The following is a 24,391-nucleotide window of genomic DNA, read 5'->3' as shown; positions in this document are numbered from 1 at the left end:
CAAAATGTTGGCCGAGCATATTCGGAAAGTGGGAAGGAGTAACGCAGACATGGGGTTGTCAGGGGTGTAAAAAGCTTCTTGTCTTGACGCTTCTGGTTTTAGCAAAGCGGTGTCTGTTATAAAATCGTAATGGCAACGCTGAGGGCAAGTCACAGGCATCCAGGTGTTCGCTGCAGCGGTACCCGTGCCTCTGCCACCCTCTGGCGGGGAGGAGCGGGCGAGCCGCGGGAACGGCGGGCTGAGCCAGCGGGTCACATCAGACCCTCGGCACGGCGGAGGGGGGGACAGGGGGTGTTGCTAAGCTACAATTCACACGAACCCCGCCTGGCTCACTCGAGTCCCGCGCCACGCTCAGGGGAGGGCCGGGGCCGGAGTTCGGCCCCGTCGCCTCAGCGGCGCGCCGATGTGTGCGGTGCCTGTTAGCACAGCTGGCGACCTCGGGTCAAGCCGGTGCTGTCTAGGGAAAGCCTCTGGCTCCGTCCGCTGAGGGGTTCGCACGGCGGAGCCGCCTGCCCGGGGTGCCGCCCCTGCCGCGGCTGGACAGCCCCAGCCGCCGCCCCGGGGCGAAGCAGAGCAGCGGCAGCAGCCGGGGCCGGTGGGCCGCCCTTCCCCGCCCCAGCCCGCCGCCCCAGCGGCCCCCAGCCCCCGTGCGGAGCGCCGCGGAGGCGGTGGCGGCAGTCCTGTGACTCATGCCTGCGTCGAAGCAGATCAACCGGCGATTCACGCTTTTAAAAAAGCAAATCCGAGCACTTCTGGAAAAAAAGGTCATCTCGCATTAAATTCCGCGGCGCGATTGGTATTCCGACGTCGTTTCTGGCAGAGTTTATAAGCGGCGGGTCGCTCCCAGGCTAGAGTCGCCCTGCCAACCTGGACTACGGCAATAAGAGCGTCCGCTCGCTCCCTCGGTAAGTGTCCTCTAAACAGCATCCTAATTTTTTTCAAGCCTTTGGGAACCTCTGGAGCATTTTTTTTCTCCCAAAAATCGGTTTTGGTCGCTGTCGTATGAAAAGAGGAATAACGGGGTTTTTGATACAGCTACCGCCCTAGACATAGTGTTAACCTGTTACTTCACTTCTAGGCATTGTCTAGAAAATATCTTCTGCTTATGGCTGTTTTCTTTCTCGTCTTAAAAAAATTTAAATGCCTGTTTTCCATTGAAATCATTGATCCATTGCATTTACACGCGGGTGTACATCCACCCAGCAGTGGAAATGAATCGGTAGCTACCGGTTTGAAAAAAGCTGCTAACAAAGAAAGCATTCTTTCGTTACCGCGACCTTCATTTTCTTTGCAAGGGGAAGAAAATAAATCGCAGGTAGACGTGGGGACAAAGAGACGAGCTGGGCAGTGACCCGGCAATTCTCGATCAGCGACCCTGTATTGGTTATCGGAACGCCGTGTCCGCCAGGAGAGAGTTGAACATCTGGCGAGGAGCGAGGTCTGGTCCTGCACCTTCCTTTCCCCAGACAGACGTGCCTCTCCTGCCATTTGCGCCGCTAAAGCGAGCAGGGGCACGGGAGATCGCTGGTTAGTGCTGGAGCAGAGTGGCCCCGGTTTGCTGAAACATGTGTGTGCAAATACACATGTATGCGGCGCCTGTCATTGGACCTGGGCAAAACGCACCTTTGTGGTGGCGGGGTTCTATCTGTCAGTCTTTCCTGAATGCTTTAGCCTGACGTGTGTTTGGTAAAGCCCAGAAGCGGGCTGTGTTTGGGATTGTAGGTCGTTTGGGCTGGCGATTTCGACGCCCGCTTTGCACGTTGGTCTCCATTTGATGCGAGCCATATAACTGCCCTGCTCAGTGGCCACCGATATAATTGCTGTAGGCTTCATGCTCTGCTAAATCCGTCATTCCAGCGCGGGGGTAGTGCCCTGGAATCTAACGAAGGGAAGATTTTGCTCTTCAGTCTGTCGAGGCATTTTCCCGGTTCGGCCGGTCCTGCCGCCGCCTCGGGACCTGCGCGGCTGCTGCCCGCTGGCGTCTGGACGGGACTCTGGTGCGGTACTCCAGGAGACTAGACTAAACCCGCTGTTCTTCCTTCCAGCAAATTCCTTGCTGCCCACCCCTCAGAGGAATATCGAGAAAATACGAGCTCCGAGGACCGGGGCTTTTCTGAAAGGATGGCTTCCTCCGCTCCCTCGTCCTCCAACGATGCTCCGGACCCCACCCCACCTAATCTGCGACCTACAAGTAGGTTTTAATATTTTCCTCGTTTTAAGTGTTTTGGAGGCTTTCTCCATGTAGGCTCAGAAAGACCAGTTTCGAAACGAAATGATACATCTGTGAAGCCCTGTTCCGCGCCATTAAGCAAGGTGCGGAAAGTGCTCTACACAAAGAAACCATCTTCCTACTGGGAACAGGAGAGGTCGGTCCGTGGCGAGTAAAACGCTGTGAGGAAAAGCCCACCTTACCGGCCAACGTCTTACAGCCACGTTTGAGAGATACAGACAATAAACTGACCTCCCAGATGGACAAAAAAATCGGGATATTGGAAGGGGTGCGGAGAAAATGAATCAGTTAAAGGGCGAAGTTACACCAGGGTATTAAAGCAGGTGTCTCCCAGCTACGTTTTATAAATGCTAATTCTGCAGCTTCTTTTCAGCCTACGCTGAAGCCTGTAATCAAGCGAAATTTGGATGCTAATTGCAGCTTTTCAAAGCGTTATATTCCTAATTGCTCTGAATTCGCCTTGAGTTATTGAGGTGTGAGTGGGAAGCAAAGGCTGCTGCAGGTGGATAGGAAATCAGTTTATAGCCCAGCCCTGCCAGGCAGTTCTGACCATCGCCTACAGGAAAAAAAAAATTAAAAACAAAACAATAAGAGGCTCGATGCTATGAAGCATCAGAGACAAAGAGCGGGCAACAGTAAGAAATGAAAGGTTGTCAGGGACAGCAGAGCGGGTAATAGCTTTTACCCTGAAAGAGCTACGAGACAGGAGCATCGGAGTCATTATTGTCATTATTCTGAAACTGGAAAAAACGGGGAAGGAGGCGAACGGCAGCACTGGGTCTTGTTTCAGGCGCGCATAGCAGGCACTGCTGCCGTCGACTGAGGTGCCACACGCAGATATCGAATTAATTGGCCACACGGCTAAAACAAAGCTAACCGCTGGCAGCAGCATCCTGCCCTGCCCACACGGGCTCCCCGCCCCCGGGCACCGGCAGTGCCCCTGCCGAGCGGGCTCCTCCGCCTGGCCGGGAGCGCCGTGCCTCTTCCCCGCTTCCCCCTCCCGACAGTCAGGCCGCTGCCCTCCCTGCTTGGGTGAGCCGTCCTCGTCCCGCTTCCTCTGAAACCTTCTCCCCTCGTCCCCCAACGCCCCCGGTCGCCCTCTGGGGTCCATCGCTACCGGACTTGCGGCTGCCCCGTGCCGCGAGCGATAGACGGGAGAGGCTCGGTAGTGCCCGTGGCCGGTGCACCCTCCACCTCAGTCCTGGGCTTCGTTCCCCGCTTCCCGTGGGCTCAGCTCGGGCTGACCGGTGCGTGTGTGAGCCGCGACTCGAGGGACTGGGAAGCAGCCTGTTCCCTCTGGGGGTGTGCTCCCAGTAGGGCCGTCGGCGGCCCGTCAGTCCGTCCGAGGCTCAATGATGCGAGTCCGATCATCTAGTCAAATACTATTTTTCACCCAATTAATTCCTGAACTCTTTTGTGACCCCATTTCACGCCACTTTATTTTAAGCTGCTACTTCCCTGGAGCCCCGCCAGTAAATGATGAGATGTCGGGTCCCGGGTGCCTTCTCTTCTCCTCTGGGCAGGCCAGCATGTCACCTCGCTGCCATCCGAGCCCCAGCTGCCCCGCGCCCAGCGCCGCCGGGCTCGGAGTCGGCCCTTTCTCACGGCAATGCAACCGTGCGGGGCACCGGGGTGGGGCGCGGCGGCCGGACAACCCCGCCGCCCCAGGGGAACAACTCTGCTCTCTCTTCCAGCTTACGACTCGTGGTGCGGCGTGGCTCACGGGTGCACCAGGAAGATCGGGCTGAAGATATGCGGTAAGTGCGGCCGTGCCTCCCCGCAGGACGCCCCACACAGCCACGCGTGACGGCGCGGCCGCCCCGGCGGGGGCAGCGCGGCCCGAGCGCCCCCGCGGCCCCGCCTCGGCCGCCCCCTGCCGGCCGCAGGGCGGCTCCGCGGCCCCGGCCCCGCCGTGCCCTCCCGCGGGCTGGCCGTGGCCCGGCCTCTGTCCCCCGCGGGAGGGACGGCGGCGGCCCCGCGGCCCCTCCTGCCACACTCGGGGTGCAGGCGCCGGGCGCTCCCGGCGAAGAAAGCGCAGGACCCGCCGGGGAGGCCGGTGGGAGGAAAAGCGGGGGCCGGGGGACCGGTTCGCCGCTTCTCACTGTCTGAAATTTTTCAACCTTATCTGACTAGAAAATACGGGTCTCCTGGGGAAAAAAAAGATTAACGAGAGCCTTATTAAAGAGCAATTCGTCAGCTTGCTGTGCTGGTAAGATAGCGCTGGCAGCCAGTCAGCGCGCAGGCACATGAAATGCAGAAGGGAAACAAATGCACAATCAGATCGCAACGTTATAGCAAGAGATTCATTTGCAGATAACAAGCTGTCTTCCTTCCCTAGATATGTCAGTAGCGCCTTCGCTTTCAGAGGCTAACAGTCAAATCTTCATATTCTGATGGGGGAATCATTCTGTTTTGCCCATCCCCTTATGCATAGAAATTATTTCCCCTTTTCCTCCTCTGTCTCTTTTGGGGGGATGGGGAATATGTCGTGGGAGAAACGAACCTTTTTTCGATGCAAAGGAGCATTTAAAGCTCTTTCCCTGCTTGCTCGAGTCGAAGTTAATTCATTAAGCGTTTTGTTACCTGGAAGTTTGAACCGCAAAAGAATCAGGGTGCAAATATTTAGCCCTGTGTCTGTGAGAGATTTCACTGGTAGCCGCTGGCGACATTAACGAGTAGTCGCTTAGTTCTATAAATAGCTCCTGATCTGGGTTTAATGGACCATTTCCCTACCAGTCCCCTCAGTGGCTGGAGCGATGGGCATTTTCACCATCATTTTAATTTAGCCCGGCAAGCAGAACTGATAAAGTAACGCACATTTAGGCTTGCTCCATGTTGCTAGACTACGGGGGTTAGAGAAGGACAGCGCAGCTTCTCTCAATGAGATCAAATACACTTGAAAATAAAATATCCCACCATTTTGGATTTGAGACAGGCATAAGAGAGAATAGTGAAGGCTTTGTGAAGGGAGTTCAATACAAGCTGTATTTCTGGCTGTGGTTTGTTGCTCAGTTTTCTTTTGTTGGCTCTTTTCTCTTTTACATGAAGAATACACTCTGAATAGTCGTGATGCCCTTTTGGAATACTCAGATTTGATGACGAGCACTGTTTTTGCTTGTATGAGCCCTCCTGTTTGAATCGAACACCTTCACAAAGACATACAGGGAAGGTTGCCTATGGTAAACAAAGTGAGGTATTAAGGTTGCCAAGAATCCTAATTAAACATGCTAAACGAGTTGACATTTGACTGTTGCAGGTGATACCTCCTTGTCCTTACCTTTCACAAGATACCATTCCAGACCCTAAATATTGTATAGTCACAAAGGCGCCTTGGAATTGTTCCTATTGTGTGTATCACACCGAAATCGATTAATTTTGAATGCAAACTTTAAATAAGGGTTGATCTCAGAGAAAAGGCAGGTCTTGAACAATGAGTCGGTTCTTCCATCTGAGTTGTATATTATGGGTTTGACATTTTCAATAATTACATATCCAAGATGTATGTAATTTCTTCTTAAATAACGGAGCGATTTAAGGATTAGCTTTTTTTCCTTTTCTGGTTGAAAGCCACTGCCTGAAAAGAGCACTGCTGCTACCACTACTCCCACCCCTCCCGACCCCTTCCCTCCCCCACTCTTCGTCTCTGCACATATCCACCTAAAAAAACCAACCAAACAACAAAAACAAAAAAACTCCCCCCAAAAAAACCAAAACAAAACAAAAAAAAACCACCCAAAAAACAAAAAAAAAACCCACCCAAAAAAACCCAACAAAACCTAACTCCTATTTTAAGCGGTTTAATGAACTGTCACGGCGGCCAAAATATGGGCAGATTTCCCCCTGTATCTGGATTTGTATGCTACATTCCCACCATGGCAATTGTTATTGCTGAGACTGATGCTGTTAACATTTGGCACCAGTGGAATGTTCAACGTCGTAAAACTGCTCCGGTGCGTCTCCTGTTTGGCCTCGGCCAGCTGATGAATCCAAACCCAGTGAGCAGCGCGGGAGACTGGGGCTTCCAAAGCAGCCGTGCATGTTAGAAACTGGGCTCGTCTCCGGAGTCCGTAGGATTTTTGCTGCCATGCATACTTTAGGTAGTGGTGCTAAGCGCCCCGACCGCGGCCGGGTCCCGATCTCCTGCAGCCCCCCCGACGTGCAGCCCCGCTGGCTGCGGTGCCGCCGGGAGCCGGCAGCTCTGTCCCCGCCCGCAAGATGTGTCCGCCCGGGGCTGCGGTGCCGAGGGGAGCTCACACACCTGCCTTGCGCGAGGCCTGATGTGAAATCACGCTGAATCTGTGGTCGCGCAGCGCACCGAGCTACTCCCTCGCCAATCTGGTGTGACTCGGCTCTTGAAAACCCGGTCTCTTTAAGCGCATGGATGAAAATGCACCTGCGGAACAGACCTACTGCTGAAAAAGGCTGCGCTCTCCGCTGCTCCAGGAGAAGCAGCGTGGACACTATTTCGTACTCTGCTACTTGCTGAAAGTCTCCTACCCCGGCCTCGCTTTTCAAGCAGGATACAGATGAAAGGTCGGCTAAAGTCATGCGCTTCTCCCCGGAGGGAAAGGAGCCTTCGAGGACCGGCTCTTACGCTTCTCTGCAGCCGCGACGGCTCTGTGGAGCGTCCCACACCCTCCCAGGAAGAGGCTCGGCAAACGACATGGTGCGGCGGCTCCAGAGCGGGGGCTGTCCGTGTCCCACGGGCTCCCCCTTACACCGAGTCTCCAGATCCACGAGACACTGCCGTGGCCGAGGGACTTGAGAGAATGCACATTACTACAGCCGGCTGGGCTGATGTCGGCCGACAGCGTGATCCTGCCTTCGGGCTTTTTCCGTGCTCTCATCCCCGCCCTCGAGCCTCCCGAGCGCGGCCCCGGGTCCCCACGCGGCGCGAGCTGCCAGGCCCCGTGCGAGCCCCAGCTGATCCCCGGCCGGCCTCGGGACACAGCGGGCCCGGCAGCCTCCGCGGGGAAGAACGGCCGCAGAGTCGTGCGGGCAAGGGCTGAGCTCCCTGCCCGCAGCCTCTGGTTAGGTCAGACCCTTCAGCGAAGCCACGGCCTCGCTGGGCCCGATGGGAGTGGAACTGGGTGCGACTGCAGCCTTCCTCTGTTGCTGAAGCGGCGCTCCCTCCTTCCCCAGCGCCAGTTGTGCGAGGAGCCTGACTCTCGGGGCGAGCGGAACGCGGCTGCTCCTGCCGGCGTCTCTTCTCACGGAACCCGTCCCACCTGAGCATCCTACTGAGAGCCTGAAAAAAAGACGGGCGCGGGGAAAACAAAGCAAAATCAAGCCCCAGAACCCGGTAAAAGAGGATTCATAATTCAGATTAGACTGCACCTGCTTTGATATCAGCTGCTTCTCCTAATGAGCAGGAAAATAGCACTAGCTGTTGCAGGAGCTAATGATCGCTGCAAGAGCCATTAGAAGCAGTAACAACATAACTAAATACTACATATATATATATATATATATATATATATATATATATGTAGTATATGGACGGCTACTCTGAACTTATGCACTCTGAACTTATGAACTTATGAAGTTTCCCTTAAATAGTTTATGTCTCATCCATAAAAGCATCACAGAAAAAGACTAATCAGTAGAATATCAGAATTAAAAGGCAAAACGTGAGATGTTCACTGGAAGTATGGCTCCTACAAACTTACCTGTGAGCGACCCTCCTGGAGACTCGTCTGGGTACCCAACTGATGCAGAGGGGCCTGCCAGCCGAGCGCTCCTTTTTCGACAGCTCTTTCGTGAGTGCCTGCCTGGCAGCAGGGTCCGAGGCACAGGTACCGCGCCGGGAGCGATTGGCCCAGCAGCTCACTGTCGCTCGCTTTTGTCCCCCGACGTTCAGCCCCGAGCCTGCCCAAGATGCAGGGCTCCAGTAGGGCCGGCGGTGGGGGCCTGATGGAAGGTGCCCACAGTCCCGGCCCGCCGTCACGGCTCCGGAGAGCAGGGACTCATGGCCCGAAAGCGGAGGGCGCTGAAGAGAAGCGGCGTGGGGGAACGCGAGTGAGCGAACTCAGGACGTTGTTGTTCCTCCCTGCTAAGCCCTCCTCTCTGGCGGATATCCCCAGCCGCGACGAGCTTTGTTTTCGATTGTTGCTTGTTTTAAAAGAAGAGAAAGAATAAAGGAGACCCGGCATCACCGTAGTGCCCCTTCCAAACATACAGGCGCACTCGGTGCAACCCAGAAGGTCAAAATCCGACGCTGTCCTTAATGACAAAAAGCCCCACACAGTGGGCATCATAGATTTAATATATCAAATCCAGAAAATTAATTGTTCTCCCTGCCTTGTTAAAGTAGACAGATCTCATTACTCGCTGCGGACTCTGTGTGGCTCCCGCCCCAACAATTCTTGGGGTGAGTGGGTTTATTATTGCCATGACATATAACAGCAGCAGTTGTGTTCGGGTTCTGGGCGCCAAAGATGCAGTTCCTGGTGAGAGCAGAGCTCTTAAAACCTCCGGGGATGATTACTGTTAGCATCAAAGCATCTTTTCAGGTGGAAAATCCGCATCAGTACTTACTGATAATAGGAAGGTGGGGTTACATGAGTGCTACTGGTATCCTCAGAGCTCTAGCACTCTCAGGACGGATGCTCCAGAATGGCTGCTTGTTCTCATGCCTTTTGTGCGTGAGAGCACCACGAGGAGAACTGAAAATGGCCCTAATTTTAATCATACATCATTGCCCCTGTCTGCTAGGTCCATAAACTTCGCCTGCAGGCTGAAATAGCATTGACTCATCCTGAACTCTCTTCCAGTGGCTGATTACTGAAGTGGAATCTGTCTGATCGACTTAATAAGAATTTACCAGTGCACTAAATGACGAAATTTTGTTTTTTGCATGGCTGCGTTTTTGCAGTTGATGGCATTTTGAACTCTCCCTCCTGGAGGCAAATAATCCCCATAAATACCCTTATTCCTGACCTCATTAGCCAGATCTAGAGCCAACACCGCTTTTAACTGTTGTCTAGAGAGCTGCTTTAGATATTTCTAAACATGCTGGGAAGTGAGAAAACTCTGACCTGTGCACCTTGCAATAATAATGTAGGGTTCCTGCAAAGGACCAACAGCCTGGAAGACAAGGGCCGGATCGTCAGCTCTCTGAAGGAAAAGCAGTCATCCAAGAGCCTGCTGGCATGCGAGAACAGTGAGAAGGAATCCAGGTTCCGGCGCACCGAGACAGACTTTTCCAATCTGTATGCCAGAGGTAAACACTTTACAGTTTCTCCTTGCTCCAGCTCAGGCATGTCCCTTAGTAGTCCTGCCCTCATCTCCCCTGGAAGTGCAGCCACGTTCAGACCATGTTTTTCCTTGGCTGTTTTTGAAGGGAGCTCTGTGTCTGTGTTTTTGGGAGCTGCATTGGTGATGTATGCAAGCTGCCTGAAAAGCAGTTTTACGTACTTTGTGCTGATCACCTGCAGCTCAGCTTCAGTGGTTCCAGGGGTTTCTCCAGATCCAGCATCCGGGAGGAGAGTAATTCTATGTTTTTATCTTCCTTAATAAAATAGTAATGAAGCAGCCTATGGTTGCTGGTAGGGGGCCATTGCAAGAAGAGTGGGAAAGGGAAAGCAATCCCTTTGCAGGGTGGAGGTGGGGATGTTGCAAGGTAAGGGCAGGTGTGGATTTCAGGTACTTTTGGCCCACAGGAGTCGAGTGCCTCACACCACACAACCTTTGTGTGGCAGGGCGTGCTCTTAGGCCAGGCACCTTGGAGGTACCTCTGCTGTTGCTGTGGGTGACCTAGGCTTGCCTTTCTCCGTGGGGTGAGAGGGACCGGGAGTCTGCCCGGCTGCAACCAGGCAGTGCTGGGACCGTGGCTTCCAGGTTCTTGGAACGCTGTGGGCAGCCGAGGCTGGTTCATCTCTGCTTCTCTCTCCCAAAGCAAGTGCTGACAGCTGGTTTGCCCCACAGATTTGTTGCCCTCCAAGAATGGTGAGGAGCAGACCATGCAGTTTCTGCTGGAGGTTGTGGACATCCTCCTCAATTACGTGAGGAAGACTTTTGACAGATCCACCAAAGTGCTGGACTTCCACCACCCACACCAGCTTCTGGAGGGCATGGAGGGCTTCAACCTGGAGCTTTCGGACAACCCTGAGTCCCTGGAGCAGATTCTGGTGGATTGTCGGGACACCCTGAAATACGGAGTGAGGACAGGTAGGTTTTTGCACGCTACTCTGTGGCGAGTCCCTCCTGGGACTTTTCTCAGGCTCACGGTGAAGAGGGCTTGACAGCTCACAGAGGTAAGCCCACACCCTCTCTACAGCCATGACTGTGCCTCCGTACAGGCTTGGCTCCAGGGCTGGCTGCAGGCACTGGAAATGTTTCTGCTCAGAAACTTCATTTATTGATGACCATCCGTCCCTGCCGGGACGGGCTCAGTGCTGTTTTTAGACCACAGAAACAAGTTTTAAAGACGTAATCTCTTTCACTTGATGAAACACGAGCTGTCTGTATCTCCAGGGAGCAATATCATTAGGTAAATGAGGGCATAAATGACACAGAATTTGCAATTTTTCTTCTTTATGTTCATCAAACGTTTAATGAAAAAGAGACTGAAATCCTAGGAATCATCAATAAAGGAACCCTGTGGATTTCAGCCCATTACCCAGGAGGCCTGGCCGTCCAGGTCCTTCTGAATCAAACAGAAATCCCGGATTGTGATCAGTTATTTGACTGGGTGAGCTGTAGCCAGGCTCTAGAGCAAAGTCAATGCTCTCTCAGGCTGTTTGGCCTGAAATGTTTTGCATTGGATCCAAAGGAATCTTGGCTGGCAACTAGCCCTGACAGCCGTAGGTATCCAAGCAGGTCAGGAGCTGGAGCGGTAATGGAGTGCGCCGAGTTTCCTGTCCCCAGCCTTGCTCCTGCGTTTCAGGACTGCTGAGCTCTGCCTGGCCGGCTGCCCTCTTTGGCACGGCATGGCACGGCACAGCTCGGCTCGGCTCCGCTCGGCTCGGCCGCAGCGGGCGGGGATCTCCCCGCGGAGCCGGAGGGCGGGAGCTCGGGCCGGGGGCTGTTTCCCGGCGCTCTCCGGCCGGGCAGCTGCGAGCCATGGCTCCTGAAGGACGGGCCGCAGCTTTCTGCTGTGCTTAGTTTTGGAGCCGTGAAGACCCAATGCAGTGCATTCAAGGAGCAAAATCTTGACAACGGATGTGGCGTAGCGTTCTGTCCTTTTTCCTATTTACATGATGGTTTGATCGATTTACTGGAGTCAGGCGTATACTTTGATTTTTGTACTCTTAATCAAAGGCGAGAGTGTTTTACTCCCAAACGCTTGGGTTGTTGGGCAGGTGGCCTGAGGTTAAGTCAGAGTGGCTGCGCTCTGTGTGCTTGCACCATTATTCTGCTCTTTATTGTGCCGCAAGTCGTGCAGCCTCCTCCCCTCACCCCAACCTCCCCTGGAGCTTCTGTGGGCCAGCAGGACGTGTCCCCAGGACCTCAGGGGCAGGTATCCGACCGGACACAAGCTCTGTTCAAAGCGGTGTGTGGTGCAGCTTTAAAGTGCTGCTCGGATCGCCTGAGTGCCCAGGACACGCATTCTGCTGTGGGCTCCCGGGGCTCGCACTCTCTCTCTAACTCCCTTCAAAGTCACCGGGTCTGAATCTGCAGCCCAGCCTTAGGAGATCGCGGGCTCATTAACAGCTATGGGAGGTCAGCGAAATGTCGCTGAAGATAACTTGCCCGTCAGTGTGTCCTGAAAAGGGAGAGAAGCGCTGATTTGTGAAGCAAACAGGCAAGCCGCGGTGGTATTTCTGGGCTCTAGCCCCGAGCCGTGGGTTCCTCGGGCGGGAGCAGACCCCCGGCTGCGGCGTGTCCTCTTCGGGAAGTGTCGCGATGTGGCAGCGCCGGCAGGCTCACGCCTCCGAAAGATTTCTGCTGACATCGCTCGGGGCAGAATCGCATTTGTTTCTTCATGTCAAAAGATGCTGATGTTCCTCGTGTTGAACCGAATCCGACCTGACAGGGTCCCCTCCAGGCTTCGAGACCTGACCTCTCTTCTAGGGCCGGGCTGTCCCCAGTGTGCTATCTGCGTGTCCTTCTCCAGAGAGCAGAGAGGTCTAAATCATGGCAACCCCCCACCTCCCCTCAGCAGCCGGTACCGGTTGTTAGGAGTTTCCTCTCTTCATGCTAGAAAAGTAGGTCCCCGAGACTCGGGATTATTGCTTATGAAAGTCGTTAAAGCAACTTCTGCTGAAACACAGGGATGTGATTTGCTTCAGTTCAATAGCAAACTGTTTAATGAGGTGAATTCTAGCTCATAGACAATGTGGGGAAAGGGCCCGAGGCGAGGGCCTCTTGCGGGGCCCTGTCCCCCCTCTGCAGCGCTGGGACCTTGCTGCCGAGACCCCGCAAAACGTCTCTCCCGTGTCCTTGTACTCGGGAAGAGACTGGCTCCTCCGCAGCCCTGTCTCACTCCTGCAGCCCCAGTTCAAGCGCCTGAGCCTTCCTCTCTTGCTCCATTCAAATGCAAGTAGCCCCGGCACCTGGGGTTGTTACTGCCAAGGGGGTGTCCCCCACCGTGTACTCCTCTCCCGAGCTCTCAGCACCGCAGAGGTCGGAAAAGGGCTCTGGAGATGGGCTAGCCCAGGCCCCTGGGCAGGTCCCAGCGGTGTTTACAGCCGTCGATTCTGAGGTTCTCTTTTGAAGGCAAATGATTCCATACAGGAGCTCAGATCCGAAGCATTTTTTGAAGTTTGTAATAAGACACCCATGAATGTTGGCTATCAGTCTCCCCATAAGCAGGACTTGCTTTGAAAACTTTGCTGCAGGTATTCTGTGGTTTTTATCAGAAAAGGTAGGTGGTTTAAATTTGAAACCTGAGAGATGCCGGTAGAGTTTGTTCTAAGTTGCTCTCAATTCTCTTTACAGGTCACCCTCGCTTTTTCAATCAGCTGTCCACAGGACTGGACATTATTGGCTTGGCTGGGGAGTGGCTGACATCTACTGCTAACACAAACATGTAAGCAGTGTCTTGTCACCAGTGTCTGGGACTGGTGCTTACATGGGCTGCCATGTATCATGGTAGATATGTATTGTCACAGATATGAACAATTTTCATTTTTAAATGATGAATGTTACATCTTCCAGAAAAAAATATGTCATGTCTGTAAGACAATGAAAATAATTACATGAAACTGAACAGTTTTATGTTTCTTATAAATAGAAATGCAAATATCTGAGAGGACATGGTAAGTAAAACATGATTATTCTAATATAGTAACCGGAAATTACTTTTCCTTTTTGGACCAATCTTCTCTATATTTTTCTTTTCTTTAAAAAAGCTTTGTCTCTAGACTGAACAGGTCTGCAGCTATTCATGTTAACACTAGAACACAAGATATGGAAAAATTTATTTTCTTCTCTGCTGTTGACTTCAGAGATAGCAGGCTGAGGCAATACCTATTGTTCATGTGCTGGTAAAGAGTTGGCTTCTGGGTAGCTTCAAAATGATTAAAAATGTAACACTGAAAAATAATTGTATGCTAATGAAGGAATTAATCTAAGATTAATAAATCATGTGTAAACGAATAAAGGGAAGTATAAAAAAAGTAAAATTTGACATCTGAATGCATCAAATAAGAAACTTTTCCTAATTTTCCTTGACCTCAGAGTTAATGAAAGGTAAATGTCAGTGTAAGGAATTATGATGAATTTTTTTCAGCAGAGTGCAATTAACGAAAAAAACCCCAAAAAACGCTAAACAAAAACATCCACAAAAACAATATATGTTTTAATTATTAAACAAGTATTGTAAAAACTTTAAAGTGCTTTGAGGTGCCTTTTTAGCAGCACATTTCAAAGTGAAAACGGTTCTGATCACATTTCTAAACAAAACTTTGCTTAAAGGTTGTTTCTCTGTTTCTCTGAAATTGGTATATATTTCAGTGTCACTTTTTCCAAGCCCATTTGGCTAACTTAGTTATCCCAGTTTAGTTATCCTTTTGTAATCAGTGAAATTACACAAATCTGATAAGACATAAAAGAATTCAGCTCTATGGTAGACTTTGACAGGTAAAGAAGTACTGACATCATTATTCATAACATTGCACTCAATTAGTCACTTCTTAAAAAAGAACTCTTTTTAATTGATGTTTTCTATTTTTTTGAAAGTAAGCTGTTAAATAGCTACTTTCTCAACCACTTGTGCTTTAAAAAAGAATGCATCTTGAAAATACTTCTCTGTGAACATGAAAATTTAGTATCTATTTGTTAGCATGAGGCTTAGTGTGCCCTTTTTTCAGAAAACCAAAGTTGACATGGTGTGCTTTCAAGTAACACAGTACTTGCAAATAAGGTTAAAGGAAGATGTTTGTAAAATATGATTCTAAGAACTGACAGAAAAGGTTATTAAAAATAACCCAATCACCTCTGTGAGCTCTGGGGAACACGGTATTTGTTTTGAGTAGTGTTCCAGCACACCAGAACAGGTTTTGACCTTTACCTAGAAACTGTTCCAACCTATTACAGCTACATGAGCACATAACACAAAAGCAACCATAACATTGAATTATAGTAGGGATGTTTTTGATATGCCATTTTTTCTTTTCTACAGATAAACAATAGTTAAAATATTTATGAACAATTAAAAGTATGTATTTTCTTTTGCAGATGAGTTTTGAGTAATCAGAACATCTGTACTCCCTTAAAATTTTAAATTATCATTAGGAAATATTACTTAAGTGTCACTGTGAAGATAATATATAAAAATAAACATAATAAGCTTTCCCCATTGACTTGGAAATAATGTATCAATGTGCTATTCATAGCTCAATCTCTAATCATGAGACCTTCAGCATGGGAATTTCAGAATTTCATTATTCATCCAGTTCTGTAGCACAGGGCATTCTGTCACCATGCAGCAGCCAACTGAGGTTAAAAATAAAAATTATCTGGAAGTTCTGTTTATGCCCGCTGTTAGCTGAGACAAGGGAATACATGGGTGTTTTCAGTATTGTGCAAATATGCTTATGAATAGAAAATTGATGTAAAATGTTCTGTGTTTATTCTCAGACTGCTTTTTACATGCTGGCCAACAAAAGAATGGTAGCTAGAATAATTTGGTCTGATAAAGTGATTTGTCCTTTATGTGAGAGCAGAATTTTGCCAGCACTGGCTTCTCCCAAGAAACCAGTTAGTACATTCTGTAGTAACGAGCTGATACTCATGACTGTGAGTTAATTCACAGAAATACCTGTAAATGTTGTAACTATAGGAAAATCTAATCTGCTTTTTTTGGAGATTGATTCTAAAGTTTGATGGTTCCTTGTAAGCCAAACACATTTTTTGTGTTTTACAGAATATTTCAAAATAATTTAAGTTTAAAACAAGTAAGGTGGAATGAACTTTAACTAGACATGATTTGTAAATTCATACCCATCAACTAATATAGCTTCATTGGCCTTGCAATTTATAAACATCTACTATCATTTATTTCTTGTCAGTTCTTGGAGACTTAGAAAATAACTACAGAATAGAATAAATAAGTAGTATTTTCTTTGTGTTTAAAGATATTCAAAATTCAGTGTGCAAGGTCTCAGGACAAAACCCAAAATGTGTTTTAAACTGGTGGGGAAAAAATAATCACATTGACTTAAGAGTACCTTGTATTGAGCTACAGTGATCTATAGACTGCTGAGTTCCTGTGGACATCAGTTGATCATTCTGCCTAAATAAAAATTGGGATCTATTCTAGACTTGCAGTGCTTAAAAACAAAACAACTCCAAACCACTATTAGCAGACACTGGTTTATTAATTTTGTCCATTTGTAAATATTAGCAGCACCCAAACTTCAGATCAGTATTGAAGTGTCTCTGCCAGTTCTAATGATGATAAAAACAAAATAAGTAGTATTTTGGCTTTGAAAATAGCAGTCACAATAATTAAACAAATTAGAAATCTTTAATATTAAGGGAATATTTTAAGAATAATGGTTGTGTTTCTCTGATGGACTAAGGACACATAAAAATTGAAGAAAATATTAACAGTGGAAGCAACCAGTGTAGCTGTAAATAAAGGACAAGCTTTTTCAGACACTTGTTTCCTTCTCAATATCATGTCTCATTCAAGTACCTGTTCTCAAAATATCATTTTAGTATTAGAGAGACAATACAGACGTTTTGGCAAAATTATTCAAGCAGAGAATATCAGTCAAACCTGAAGTGTCAGGGTGTCATACTCTTACAGATTCCTTTGGAAATCAGAGGTTGATTTCTTCATTTCTCTCTGCTTCCTTTTCCCCCTTACTTTTTTTTCCCCACAGACAGTAAGCAGAATTTGTTTACAGCAGTAGTAATTTGTCCATCTACCTTGATCACCAAAATAGTTGTATGGTTGTCAATTTCCATCCACATATCTGACTCTGACATCAGGGCATGCCAGGATATGTAATGTTTTTTGCCCTCATTAGGTGGATACAATAGTTGACTGCTGACTTGGTTTTGGTAATTGGTAATTAGAAAATCATCATTTGTAATTACTCTTGACAGTTATTGATCACGTTGTATTGTAGAAGTAAGTTGTCCTTGGAGATCATCAACAGAATAAATCCACATAATTAATTATATTTAAACTTTGAAACCCTAGCTCAATACTTCTAATTATGGTTTTATTTAGCTCAATGAAGTTCACTGTTTTCATAAGGACTTAGCAGAATGTTATTCCACAAGTGTGGAATTGGCACTTTGGGAAACAGTTGTTTTAAAGGACAAACTTGTACAGAAGTCAGCAGCCCTATGATGTTGAACATTAGGTTTTACATTCACTATATAGAAAGCTGCAAAATATATAATGCTGCAGTTTTTATTCATCAGTACTTCCAATATTGTCTTCCTGAGGATTTTTGTTTGGGTAAAGTTTCAGGATCAGGACCTCAAGTTACAGGAAAACTTTTAGAAACCTCGAGCGTTTTAACAAAAGATCACAGTCTGGGAATTTATTGTGTGTTTTTAGAATCTGTATCTATATTGTGCTTATTTGGTATTTTTGCTTTATCCATGCAGGTTTACCTATGAAATTGCTCCTGTCTTTGTCCTCATGGAACAAATAACACTTCGAAAGATGAGGGAGATTATTGGATGGTCGAACAAAGATGGTGATGGAATATTCTCACCTGGTGAGTTTTTCTTCTCTGTTTTGGTGGTTTGACTAAAACTTGGAAAGTTAAAATAAACATAGGCTGTGTCTGAATACTCACACTATATGCAATTTAGAAGTAGGAATGCTTTGTTTAAACATCCCACAGAATAGTTGGGGTCAAAAATTATCTCTGTGTATGGCTATGCATTATGGCATTTAAAACTTGACCACAGTATACAGTTAGGCATTTAGATACCCCTTTTATGAGCTTCATTTCTGGAGGCACTGAGCAACCACAGCTCCTTTTGACTAGAAGTTCTAAAAAATCATATACTGGTTTCTTTGGTGGTCAGCGAGGATTTGGGCTCACAGTCAGAAAAAGTTTGTGGTTGTCTGTCACTTTCTGGGACTTGTTATCTGGGATATAATCTGATTGCATTCACAAGTATGACTGTGGTGTAAAGACCAGGACAATGTGTCTTCCCATGCAAGGAACATAAAGGCAGTGACAGAAATGACTGGTGATGAAACATGTGAAGGTCCTGGGTCAATGTGTGGACAATGTGGATGCCCAGCAGGACTTTTCTAGGTTTGGCATGAGGGAACACCATCCTGTCACAGAGCATAAAGGACAAAACCACCTCATTTTGGAACAGCCCACAGAAAGTGCACACTCCATTCCTATCTGCTAGAAAAGTACAGATAATTCAGTGTTCTCATCAATGACATTTCAGAGGAAGAAGTCATCCTAGGCTTAGGCATGAGATTGATCGTATTAAAGCTTGAGGTCTGCACCAAAGAACTGAGCTAATTGTTCAGGGCTCTTTTTCGCAGCAAACCAAGATAAAAAGGTGCTTTCCCTGTATTCAAATTCTTCAAAATTAAGTGTGAAAATAGATTAGGTGAATCATAGCCTGTGATGTGCCTCTTTCCCATAAGTGACTGTGAGGGAGTTTAGAAGAAGTAGCTCAGCTGTAGAAATCTACCTTTCAGCATCTACTTCTACATCTACAGTAAGATGGGATAAATCCATGAAATATATGACATTTCTTCAATCTCAGAAAAGTTAGTAAGTTCCTATTGTTCTTGCAAACAAGAAGTTTGCACAAAAGCAGCACAATGGAAGCTGAACTTTTTAGGAATGTGTTACAAAATGATAGCAATTGAAAGAGATGGCACTTAAGAAATTCTGATTGTTACTCTGGCTTTCTCGAGAGTCTGTCCTGTGCTATTCAGACAGATGCCAGTGCATTTCAGAGAAATGTTTTTTCATAGCTCACTGCCACTTTCACTGCATTATGCAAATGAGACACAAATGTCTGTGGTATAATATACTTTTTGTTGTCATTATCACTATTGTATTACTCATTTATTTGTTCATTCACAGGAGGAGCGATCTCCAACATGTACAGCATAATGGCTGCACGCTACAAGTATTTCCCTGAAGTTAAAACCAAAGGCATGGCTGCAGTCCCTAAACTGGTTCTCTTTACCTCAGAGCATGTGAGCTTAATACACTGCTGATTCTTAATTTACATAAGTTTACATTTTCACAACACATGTCATAACATGACATATGTTGTGAAAATGCTTCACCATTAAACAACCTCTCCATTTCATGTTCATTTGTTTGCTGCAGAGTCACTACTCAATAAAGAAAGCTGGAGCTACACTTGGATTTGGAACAGACAATGTTATTTTGATAAAATGCGATGAAAGGTAGGATGAATGCTAAAGTTTTGATAGATTAAATGTGTTCATGTGTTAAATTTGTTTTATTGTGTTTAAGGACTGATTTAGTACAGTGTGTCAAGTTGTTAATGGCCTGTTGAGAAAATCCTATTAAATTATTTCAACTGCAGCTATTATTTACATATACATTCTTTAACTTTCTTTGCCTTTATGTTTCTGTGATAATTACAGAGGCAAAATAATACCAGCTGATTTGGAGGCAAAAATTCTGGAAGCAAAAGAAAAGGTTTGTGTTTTAAAAAACTGGTGCTTAAATGCTTGGCTTAGTAAAATTGCTTCTTCCTTTGAAGCCAGAGTGTGGACATTAAAGAGAACATCATAATGATATAAATACAATAACAGTATTTTTATATGTTTAATTATACATTCATGTATTGTTTACAGAATTATCTGTATGTCTTGGTGAGGTTTCCATTTTCTGTTTAAAACCAAAAGACTTTTTAACTCTTGAACCACAACTGTAGCTCATGATTTTTAAAAATAACTTCCGGTGTGGAAATATATGGAAACAAGCATGGAAACACAAAATCTTTTATCTGAACTTTTAAACTTAGCCAAACCCATAAAAGATTCTGGAGAGCCCTTAAAAATCCTATAGATTTCATGTAAGTAGCACGTATATTCATTAAATATAGACAATAAGAATAAATTTTTGGCATTAATTGCTATTTCTTCAATCAATGCAGTGGGAAACCCCATGGATTTTTAATAAAATAACCAAAGAGAAATCAAGGGGGTTTTTTTTTATTTCTTAATTTCTTTATATTTGGGAACTCTATGAAATAGCAGCTCACATTTATTTCATCTAATTCAAAACTGTCTCTCTTTGATCTGATAGTTTCTCATTTATTGCTTTTGTTTTAGATTGCTTTGTTCTGCTTTGTTCTGTTTATTAGTAGATAAGGACTAAAGGAACAATTTCAAGCTTTGAAATAATGACTTTCAAATCATATTTAATTAATTTTTGTTTATACTGCTGTAAAAGTCCCAAATTTACTTGAATATTGTTAATCTTCCATGACATTATTTGAATCTCTTCACTGAAAGAGATTGAACAAAATAATATTCTTTATAAACATTTTTAGGTTACAAAATGAGATAATATTTCTGGAATTATTTTTATTTTTGTTTTTTCTTTCTCTCTCTGAAAGTGTTTTCAATTTATAGTTGACTTTTTTTTTTTTTTTTTGGTAGGGATACGTTCCTCTTTTTGTAAATGCAACTGCAGGCACAACAGTATATGGAGCCTTTGATCCAATACAGGAGATTGCAGATATATGTGAAAAATACAACCTCTGGCTCCATGTTGATGTAAGTAACAAAAAAGCGCTGCTAGTGGGGCAAAAGAGGATCTCACTTTACATGGTTTTTTTTCTTGAATTAAAATATTTATTACTAGACTCTGAGTAAACTAAAATCTGTTGAGCTTTTCCAAAAAAATGACTCTTCTGATTTTCCTGTCTCTTCCAGGCTGCCTGGGGGGGTGGACTCTTAATGTCCCGAAAGCACCGTCACAAACTGAGTGGAATAGAAAGGTACTACCCAGGGCCTCTTTTTAATTCTGTTCTTAAAGTACTTTCACAAGGTACATGGCACTTCAGCAATTCATGAAAATGTTCCTTTGCTACGGGGAGGAGTCTAAACACTAAATTAAACAATAGTGAGGCAAAAGGAAAAGGTTCAGTCTAGGGAGATGGAAACAATGCTACAGAAGAAATCTGTGATGTACCATTGAGTGAGAGGTAAGTTTTCAGCAGATTTGAAGGAAGACAAGGGTATTACTTGGCAAAAAGGAACTGAGGTTGTTCTGTGAATAGCTTTGGAGGGATCATAAGTCTGGGAATGGATGGAGAAGTATTTGAAGAAAAAAATGAAGTGTGAGAGCTAGACAATCTCTGAAATGTAGGGCTTTGAGAATACCAGTGATAAGTGAGGGATCCAGGGAAGGTGTTTGAGCATGAATACCCACAGTGGGAATTTGTAGAGGTTCTCTCCTGAAAGATGTTTGCAGGTTTTCTGGAAAATAGAAAGTGTATTTTCATGAGTTCTGTAAATGGAACACATACATATGCTTAGTCTTATATCACTTTTATTTATACACAAACACACACACAAATAGAGTGGTGTGTACAACAATGAGAGGAGGTAGATACTGAATTAGCAGCAATTTTCAGGGGCAAGTTTCAGTACCTTTAAGGCTTGAAAGGACTATGATAGACAGAGCTGCTACACTTCTGCTGTACCATGGAGAAGACTGAGGTCATTTACAGGGAGGCCAGAAAGGGTCACAGATGTCACCTGTCTGAAGACACAGGGGCCTGTGTGTTGGTGCCATGTGGGGATTACATGACGCAAGCAGGAAGCTCTTGTTGAGGTCAGACTGAAGTCTGGAGAAAAGAGCATGTGTGTACCCCCAGGTAGGTAACCCAGTTTACCAAGATGCCCACTGAGACCAGAAGCCAGCCTTTGATTGAATCAAACTTGAAGAGGCAAAGCATTTGTATTGGTAGTGACAGCAGAGTGAGAATGTGACCCTCCCACTGGTTCTTACAATTTTGACTCAGGACTCATTCCAGGCATAGTCTTTGGCACAGTTGTACCCATATCCAACGATGACAAGTCTGTAGAAGATGCTATATTTATAATCCCATGGGTGTGTTGATCTCTAGATTTTCACTGAAAGCACTCAACCATAAAATGGTGCCCATCTGAAAAAAATCCGAAAAGCAATGAAGAATCACAAACTTTAGATCTTTTCCATCATTGCAGCTATCAGCCTTCAGAGAAGAAAAAAAATATTTGAAGCAAGCTCTATCCATGTACTTTTTAATTAGCATCAAATTACTCCCTTGAGTTGGCCATTCTGAATATGGCACTGTGTAAAATAGTAAAATGAGTATAGTGAGCAATGCTCTTCCTTAGGGCAAACAAACTGTCCTAGGTGTGGGCATCTCATGCAGTAAGTGAAGAATAAGTACAACATCAAGGATAGTGTATGGAAGGACTGGCAGCAAAACCATGGGGGCCTTTCTGTTGCAAGGACAGCAGCATATGATGTGGAGTACCCTGAAGCAGCAGAATCCAATCAACATTTGCCCAGCCCAATTTACTTGTGAGTCACGGCAACATGTCTAATATTAAGTCAGCATTGCAAAATAATTTTCTTAAGATACAGAGGTTTGGTCACAGGAGTTTGGCACACCCCTTTTGACCTGAGGTCAACCCTAAGGTGCTAATTAAGGCCATAATTTTAAGTAAATAGAGAAAGCAGCAGGCTATGAAGCATGAAATGATTTCTTTCCCAGTCAGCTATACAGGTTTCAGACAGGGGATGGGGCCCACATGCATGGGGTAATTGCCTGTCACGGGCCCCAGCTGGGCTCTCCTGATAACACAGGTTGTACTTGGCCAGCTTGGGCACGCTGGCATGGAGGGCTGGCATGCTGCCACGGCACAGAGCTGGGACTGCCTGTGGTGGGACAGACTCTGCCTGGGGGCTGCACTGAGGAGAGAGCGACAGCTTTGTGTTAACATAAACCTAATGCTCCTTGTGAGGAGCGACTTGAAATTGTCTTTGTTTGAAACCCTGAAAGTTAAATGAATGTGCTAAACTGAAGGCGTGGTGTTTTCAAAAGGAAACAAGTTGTTATATAAATTCCATTTTCCTGACTGCTTCATCTGAACTATTAGTGAACTTTTTCTAAAAGATAAGTCTGAGCTATTTATCTGCTGGTTTGCACTGCATAAGCAGCTGATGTCAGATGGATGGTGAGCTCCCCAGGTACAGCACAGGCTGCACTGTTCCTTCAGCTGAGGGCTGCTACAGTCTAATCTAGCACATACAGGGATTGGAATTGTATCTGGAAATCAGTGATCCTCAGACTGGGGTGAAGACATCACTGTGTTCCTCAAAACAGAGAAACTGTGGTTGTGTCTGTGTCCTCTGAGAGCAAGGTGTCAGAGAGGAGGAAATACCTTTTAATTTTCTTTCAACTACATTGTAAAAACACATGCATAGCCTGTGAAATACAATTATGAACTTTGCTTCTCTGGAACATGCAGTGAATCAAGGGGACACTTGGTAATTAATTACTTGGGGTGGAAAGGTCAATGGATGTGCAACGTTGGCACATTTATTTCAGTGTCACCATTAAACTGTCTAGGATAGTATGTTAAAATACAGAACATCTGTTTGAGTTGTAAATTAGATGATCTTGTGCATTGACTTGTGTTTACATGTAAGAAATTTTAAGCTTTACATAGAGAATGGTAGGATAAGATGTAAGGTTTTAGAGCCTTTTAACAGTCCACAGGCTTGACAAGCAAGGGCTGTGGCTCTAACTGGAAAAGCAGGTAAGCATGCAGAACATCTTTTTATTTCCTTTCTATTTTTCCAGCAGCTGTTCAGTAAAGAACTGTATTCTCCCACAATTCATATTAGTCCCTTAATTGTCTGACACCCCACTTTCCCAATCAGTACCCTGAATCAATAGAACATATCAAAGAGGTTTTGTTATTTTTATTAGTGCTATTTCTAGAAGAGAACTCATCTGGGGACGATGTTACTGTATCAGCTAATCAGTCTGATACTTATTAACTGGTACTGGTAATATTACTGGTATTAGTAATAATATAAAATAATCACAAGTCTGATATTGCAATGTTAACATGAAAAAAATTCCTTTCCCAGACAGCATAGCTGGGAAAGAAGACACTTAAGAAAGCAATAACACCCATAGTGATATCATCATGGTCAAAACTCCCTGTATTTCCAGCTGAAAGCAGAAAACAAAGGTGACTGCTTCAGATTAAGTTTCTGTTTTCCAAACCTATCTGAATGTGTAATTTTTTTGCAGAGCCAACTCAGTCACTTGGAATCCACACAAGATGATGGGAGTGTTGTTACAATGTTCTGCCATTCTTGTCCGGGAGAAGGTCTGCATTATATTTAATAATTAAACATTTTTTTTAAAAAATAAATATCAAGCCCTACTTTTTAAGAGGGTACTGCAAAATCTGTTTTATTTCAAAACTTCTTTTGGAAGGAATAATTGTGTGGATTTACATTGTGTTTTGGAAGTTGTTTTATCTGTCCTAGGGGTTTTGGCTCTTTTAAATTAAAGTAGTAGACAACATGGGTCAGATCCTCACCTGTTGGATCTTTGCATATTCTGATACCAACAACAGAGCCATGCTAATGTACTGAGAACCTGCCCCCTTGTTTCTATGATACATTGAACATAGAGCCTTTGCTTTAGTACTTGGTCACAGTCTAAACTGCTTAAGAAGCAAGTTTTTACCTTACACAGTGGTTTAGAAGT

At 45.8% G+C, this 24,391-nt stretch overlaps 1 protein-coding gene across 1 annotated transcript in view; it reads left to right on the top strand.

The window, feature by feature from the left end:
* Window positions 1-698: 698 nt before the first annotated feature.
* GAD1 (glutamate decarboxylase 1) overlaps window positions 699-24,391 on the top strand; it is a 30,373-nt gene continuing 6,680 nt past the window's right edge. The window contains exons 1-13 of the mRNA XM_054277512.1: window positions 699-905; window positions 2,046-2,191; window positions 3,925-3,987; window positions 9,294-9,452; window positions 10,157-10,399; window positions 13,112-13,202; window positions 17,243-17,355; window positions 18,706-18,821; window positions 18,958-19,037; window positions 19,242-19,296; window positions 20,265-20,381; window positions 20,541-20,605; window positions 23,927-24,005. Coding sequence (XP_054133487.1) covers window positions 2,122-2,191; window positions 3,925-3,987; window positions 9,294-9,452; window positions 10,157-10,399; window positions 13,112-13,202; window positions 17,243-17,355; window positions 18,706-18,821; window positions 18,958-19,037; window positions 19,242-19,296; window positions 20,265-20,381; window positions 20,541-20,605; window positions 23,927-24,005 — 1,251 coding nt within the window. The 5' untranslated portion in view covers window positions 699-905; window positions 2,046-2,121. The remainder of the gene's footprint in view (window positions 906-2,045; window positions 2,192-3,924; window positions 3,988-9,293; window positions 9,453-10,156; window positions 10,400-13,111; window positions 13,203-17,242; window positions 17,356-18,705; window positions 18,822-18,957; window positions 19,038-19,241; window positions 19,297-20,264; window positions 20,382-20,540; window positions 20,606-23,926; window positions 24,006-24,391) is intronic.

Source organism: Melozone crissalis, unplaced genomic scaffold (genome assembly GCF_028551555.1).
Source record: "Melozone crissalis strain CALT ecotype California unplaced genomic scaffold, PUWL_Pcris_2 ptg000023l_1, whole genome shotgun sequence".
Classification (NCBI taxonomy): Eukaryota; Metazoa; Chordata; class Aves; order Passeriformes; family Passerellidae; genus Melozone; species Melozone crissalis.
Note: the sequence above shows the minus strand (reverse complement) of the source record. Positions and strands in the feature narration are given on the sequence as shown.